A 6,000-nucleotide genomic window follows, 5' to 3' on the forward strand; every position below is an offset into this window, starting at 1 on the left:
ACAGTATGTCCCAATATTGTTCTAAACTCTTCAGAAATGTGTGGAAAAGGACTATTTTGGAAATCAACAACAGATAGCCGACCTTTAATGAATTTGAAGTGTATAGGTGTTGCACTCTTCATGAAGGGTTATATGGCAATAGCTTTGTCTGTTCATCCTCGAGAAGGTCAGTTGGTCTTGCTGCCCTTTTATGGCTTCAGGAAAGACAAAGTTGTCTTGGCATCCTCGTACATTCTCAGGAAGGATGGAAGGACAAATTGGTCTTGGTTTGTCCTATAAGGAAGAACAGGGTGGTCATGACATCTTTGTATCCTGATGAAAGATGAATACACAAATTGGTCTTGGATGATTGTCTAGAGTCGTCATTTGCAACTGTATACAGGGTGATTTTAAGAATGAAATAAAAATAACATTCTTGTGGATTTAATTAATCATGCCTTTAAATATGAATCACAATAATATCATCTGAACTTTCGTGGTTTATTTGGAAACCATAGCAGAAGTTAACAATAGCCTGTTGCATCTTGGGATTGATAGGTCATCAGGTCAAATTCTAGAAAAATGGCTTCAAGTAACTTACAAGAAATAATATCGGACTATAAAAATTTATTCAGCATGCCTGGGCCTTTACTATTATTTAAGAGTGCAGACACTGATGGAGATATTGTTAAGTAAACCGTATGTAACATCAGGCACTATATCTGTGCATAGACAATCTGTGTAGGCTTCCAAGCCAAACAAGTTCGATAATTGCTATTTTACGTTTGTGAAACACATCAATAGAAGAAAGGATTCATTTGCAATCATACATTAAATATTTCACCAACGATCTTGATAAATTGTCTTATGTTGCCAGTTATATTAACAAACTTTGGTCAACTTAAAGGTTACATCATTGTAAGAAGGGTGCGGCTTATCTTGCGGTGCGACTAATATATGGATCAAATAGAAAAAACTCATTAAAAACTGGTTCTGTGGCTTACATCCCAGTGCAGTTTATAACCTGGGAAATACGGTAAAATCCTTCTGCTTCCGAAGGAATGGACAGATGTTACCCAAATTTTGTCTGAAGCATATTTGGGTGAAGGGTGAATCAGTGTTGTACAAATGGGTCATATCTCCCAATAGGGGCCCAATAGGGGAAATAGAGCAAATTCTTGAAAAAAACCAATTCTTTCATAGAAATGTCAGAATTCTGTACTAATTTGGTCTGAAGCAAGGGAAATAGTTTTGTATAAATGGTGGATCTCCACTGGGACCACTAGGGCAGAGCTGTGGAAATGCTTTGATTCTGTCCCGATTTGATCTGAAGCATGCCTATTGAAAGATACTTATTTTGTATCAACCAGGAATCTGACATCAGAGATGTGGGGTCCTATAGGGGAAATTTAAGTTCTGAAAAGTTCTTCTTCCTTACAAGGATAATGTTGAAGGTTGGTATATAGCCATTTTTAAGAATGGTGAATCTGACTTTCGTTTGACCACAATGCGGCTTCCCAATGGGGTATTTCAGAAATTATTTTAGAAATAATTTGTTATATTTAAAAATCTTTGTTAAATAATTTAATAGCTAAATAAACCAGGAGAGTGATTCAGACTCCTCTTGTTTCTTAGAGCCCTTGTTTCTCCTTTGAGGAATGTCAAGTTGATCTGGGAGCTCTTGTTTGTCATAAGAAAGGATATGTTGATCTTTGTGTCTTTGTTTGTACTTTGAAAAAGGTGGAGTTGTTTTTACACCCTTGTTTGTCATTTCAGGGAGGAGAAGTTGGTCTTGTGCCCTCGTATGTCCTTAGTCAGGACAAGTTTGCCCTGGACTATGTTTTTCATTTGAAGAAATTTAAGTTGATGTTATTCATTGTCATTTAAGGATGGATGATGCCTTTTTTGGTCTTTTGAAAAAGGACAAGTTCAGGTCTTGTTGCCCTTATTTTTCCTTTGAAGAAGGTGAAGAAGTAGGTCTTACGCCCTTGCTTGTCATTTAATGAAGGACAAATTGGTCTTGCAGCCATTGTTTGTCCTGAGGTAGAACAATTGGGTAAAGGTGCCCTTGTATAACCTAAGGAAGTACAAGTATATCTATACATCAATTTTTTGTGTAAAGTTGGGACAGTTTTGTCTTACTGGTTAAACAAACACTAAGATTGGTGTCATTGATTTCTTGGTTCTGACCTGTTCAGGGTTTTATGAGCACTGTGATGGTTTTTGGCGATAGTCACTTGCTGGTTATGTTTAGGTTCTGGCAGTGGCATCTTTTCCCTTTCTGGCAGAGACGTAAACAGAACTCTCACATCAGATGTTTCACATCATTAATCGCAAGCTATAGAAATTAGACAGAAATCGGGAACATAGGAAGTGTACATTTGACACTTCATCATTATAGCAATTATCAGCTCTGCCAACTATGTATTGATGTATTTATCATAATTTCTACCTAATGATATCAGATGTGAGATAAACAAGCAATATGGAGAAGTTGGGCAGCAGTTGCAGTTTCTAGACACAAATATACACGATTGCCAAGTCAGTCATAAATGTTTTACAAATTAAAAGATATTAAGTAAGGATGGTCAAAAGAGAAATGCGGGTGACTGTTTGACATGTGTCTTTATGTTTATATGTCCCATTTCCGTTGCAGATCTCTGTCAAGTTTCGGGCCAACAGATCAGCAGGACTTGGGTCAGGTGATGTTGGAGAAGGGTCAGTGGAGGAAGTTGGAGATCTACATCGGCGACAGAAATGGTTAGAAGTCCAAAGACGCTATAACAAAATGGAAGAAGAAGCACCTGGCGGTGGAAATATTAAAAAAACATTAACTACACCTAAATGGGTACAAGGAGAAACACAAGAGAGCTGAGACTTTTTATATTCTAATACTGAATGAAAGGAAAGGATGTGGAGCCTTCTGTATTGAAAGTTTTTATAGATGTTGAGGAAGGATGAGGATATGTGTCCTGCTGAGGAAATTTACTTTCTGTTTACATGGAGGGAATAAATTAATTTTCTGCTCTGGAGCAGAAATTTCTTTTGAATTTTCAAGAGGGCTGTGACTGACTTCCTATAATGGAGGTTATACTTGTGCACAAAAAGAGGTGTCGGGGAGGTTCCTGTAGGAGAATTGATACTTTACCGACATTGAAGAGGATTTGGTGGACATCCTGTTTTGCAGATCCTGTGGGTGATAACATAAGATATTCCATAATGAGGAGAGATAGGAATACAGTTTCTGTTGGTTCTTTTGAGTAGTTGGGAGGGACTCCTTGTCTGCGAGGTCTTATGCTTGTTAAATCTCTCGAGCTATTTAATTTATTAGGTTTTGTATGAACAGATATACACTGCTTACTTTCACATAGTAACCAGAACTATGTTCCTCAATCAGACTGGTTTCGTACTACATTATAGCCCCTACTCCCACCACCCCTATCCATTCAACTGTTGTTTAAAACAATTTGAAGTTTAGATTTAGAATGTGATCAGCATTCCTTGGAATGAGTGACGGAACACACATAGAAGATGGTGAAATTTTTCTGAATCAGTAATGGTTCACTACATTCATACAAATACAAAGTCCAGAGGTGAACATGCTGCAAGGCAGTCAATGAGTATTTGCTTTTAATCATGCTAAACAGCAGTAGATATGGATGGGATTAGCATAGGATAAATATGGTAAGCTAACTGATCATAAAAGCTTGAGGCTGTAGACATCCCTCTGTGTGGGCAGTGGTTTGTAGACTTCCTAAGGGAATCTTTAACCAACAGATGCTGTCTGCATCAAGATGAAAGGATGTGTATATTTGGATAAACCACAGTCTGGCTGTATTGTAGATACTGAAATACAGAAGCTTACAATTTTTATACTACAGAGATATTTTCACCAAAGTAGAAATTACCAGGCATTTTTTCTAATTTCAGGAAATTTGTTGGAAATAAACCGGATGGTTGACTAATTTCTCAGTATGTCTTTCTTTTATTTGTTATGTCAGTTTGGTAGTCAATCATCATCTGATAGTGGGCTTATAGAATTGCCTTTCAACCATTAATTGGGTCATACCATAATGACTAGGTCTGTGTATACCTGTGCCTCATTGTAGTCATACTGTGATAACCAGGTCTAGATATACCTGTGTCTTGTTATGACCATCCCACAGTGACCAGGTCTAGATATACCTGTGTCTTGTAATGACCATCCCACAGTGACCAGGTCTAGATATACCTGTGTCTTGTTATGACCATCCCACAGTGACCAGGTCTAGATATACCTGTGTCTTGTAATGACCATCCCACAGTGACCAGGTCTAGATATACCTGTGTCTTGTTATGACCATCCCACAGTGACCAGGTCTAGATATACCTGTGTCTTGTTATGACCATCCCACAGTGACCAGGTCTAGATATACCTGTGTCTTGTTATGACCATCCCACAGTGACCAGGTCTAGATATACCTGTGTCTTGTTATGACCATCCCACAGTGACCAGGTCTAGATATACCTGTGTCTTTTAATGACCATCCCACGGCGACCAGGTCTAGATATACCTGTGTCTTGTTATGACCATCCCACAGTAACCAGGTCTAGATATAACTGTGTCTTGTAATGACCATCCCACGGCGACCAGGTCTAGATATACCTGTGTCTTGTTATGACCATCCCACAGTGACCAGGTCTAGATATAACTGTGTCTTGTTATGACCATCCCACAGTGACCAGGTCTAGATATACCTGTGTCTTGTAATGACCATCCCACAGTGACCAGGTCTAGATATACCTGTGTCTTGTAATGACCATCCCACAGTGACCAGGTCTAGATATACTTGTGTCTTGTAATGACCATCCCACGGCGACCAGGTCTAGATATACCTGTGTCTTGTAATGACCATTCCACGGCGACCAGGTCTAGATATACCTGTGTCTTGTAATGACCATCCCACGGCGACCAGGTCTAGATATACTTGTGTCTTGTAATGACCATCCCACAGCAACCAGGTCTAGATATACCTGTGTCTTGTAATGACCATCCCACAGTGACCAGGTCTAGATATACCTGTGTCTTGTAATGACCATCCCACGGTGACCAGGTCTAGATATACCTGTGTCTAATCATGACCATCCCACAGTGACCAGTTCTAGATATACCTGTGTGTTATCTTGCAGATTGTGAATTATACAGTCCTCACCCCTAAGACGCCTGAGGGGCAGGGCCAGATGGGTCAAATTGACTTGGATTTCAAAAATCTTCTTCTCAAGACCCAGATATGGTAGAATCAAATACATATGAATTGAAGCATGCTAAGGTGTTTTACCAAACTTGTGAATTTCATGGCCCCAGTGTTTCGCATTTCCCTGTGGGGAGGGGTAAAGTTTACTGCAGTTTATATAGGAAAACTAGATTGATTTGTTTTATTTTGATTGGAAATATTTCAGACTTGGTTAGAATAATGAGTGAAGGATGACAGCTTGACGGTATGCCCATTTCGATCCTGACCGACCCCCAGGGGCTAATGTGCCCTATAATGACCATCTCACGGGGACCAGGTCCAGGTGTACCTGTGTTTTGTCATGGCCATTCAATGGTAATAAGGTCTGGGTATACCTGTGCCTTATAATGACCATCTCACAGGGACCAGGTCTAGATATACCTGTCTCTCGTTATAGCCATCCCGCGGGGACCTGGTCTGAGTATACCTGTGCCTTATAATGACCATCTCAAGAGGACCTTGTCTGGGTATGCCTTTGTCATACCATACTGACCAGGTATGCACATACTGGTGCCTTTCATGGTCATCCCACCACAACCAGGTCTGAGCATACTGGTGCCTTTCATGGTCATCCCACCACAACCAGGTCTGGGCATACTGGTGCCTTTCATGGTCATCACACCACAACCAGGTCTGGGCATACTGGTGCCTTTCATGGTCATCACACCACAACCAGGTCTGGGCATACTGGTGCCTTTCATGGTCATCACACCACAACCAGGTCTGAGCATACTGGTGCCTTTCATGG

At 40.1% G+C, this 6,000-nt stretch overlaps 1 protein-coding gene across 3 annotated transcripts in view; it reads left to right on the top strand.

Annotated features, from left to right (window-relative positions):
• LOC132545879 (angiogenic factor with G patch and FHA domains 1-like) overlaps positions 1 to 3,951 on the top strand; it is a 39,840-nt gene extending 35,889 nt beyond the window's left edge. For all 3 annotated transcript variants that reach the window (XM_060209552.1, XM_060209550.1, XM_060209551.1), the window contains one exon: positions 2,636 to 3,951. In XM_060209552.1, the coding sequence (XP_060065535.1) occupies positions 2,636 to 2,854 (219 nt within the window). In that variant the 3' untranslated portion in view covers positions 2,855 to 3,951. The remainder of the gene's footprint in view (positions 1 to 2,635) is intronic.
• Positions 3,952 to 6,000: the final 2,049 nt, after the last annotated feature.

This window comes from Ylistrum balloti, unplaced genomic scaffold, assembly GCF_031769215.1.
Source record: "Ylistrum balloti isolate Yb309-2 unplaced genomic scaffold, AGI_CSIRO_Ybal_v1 Utg369860, whole genome shotgun sequence".
Lineage (NCBI taxonomy): Eukaryota > Metazoa > Mollusca > Bivalvia > Pectinida > Pectinidae > Ylistrum > Ylistrum balloti.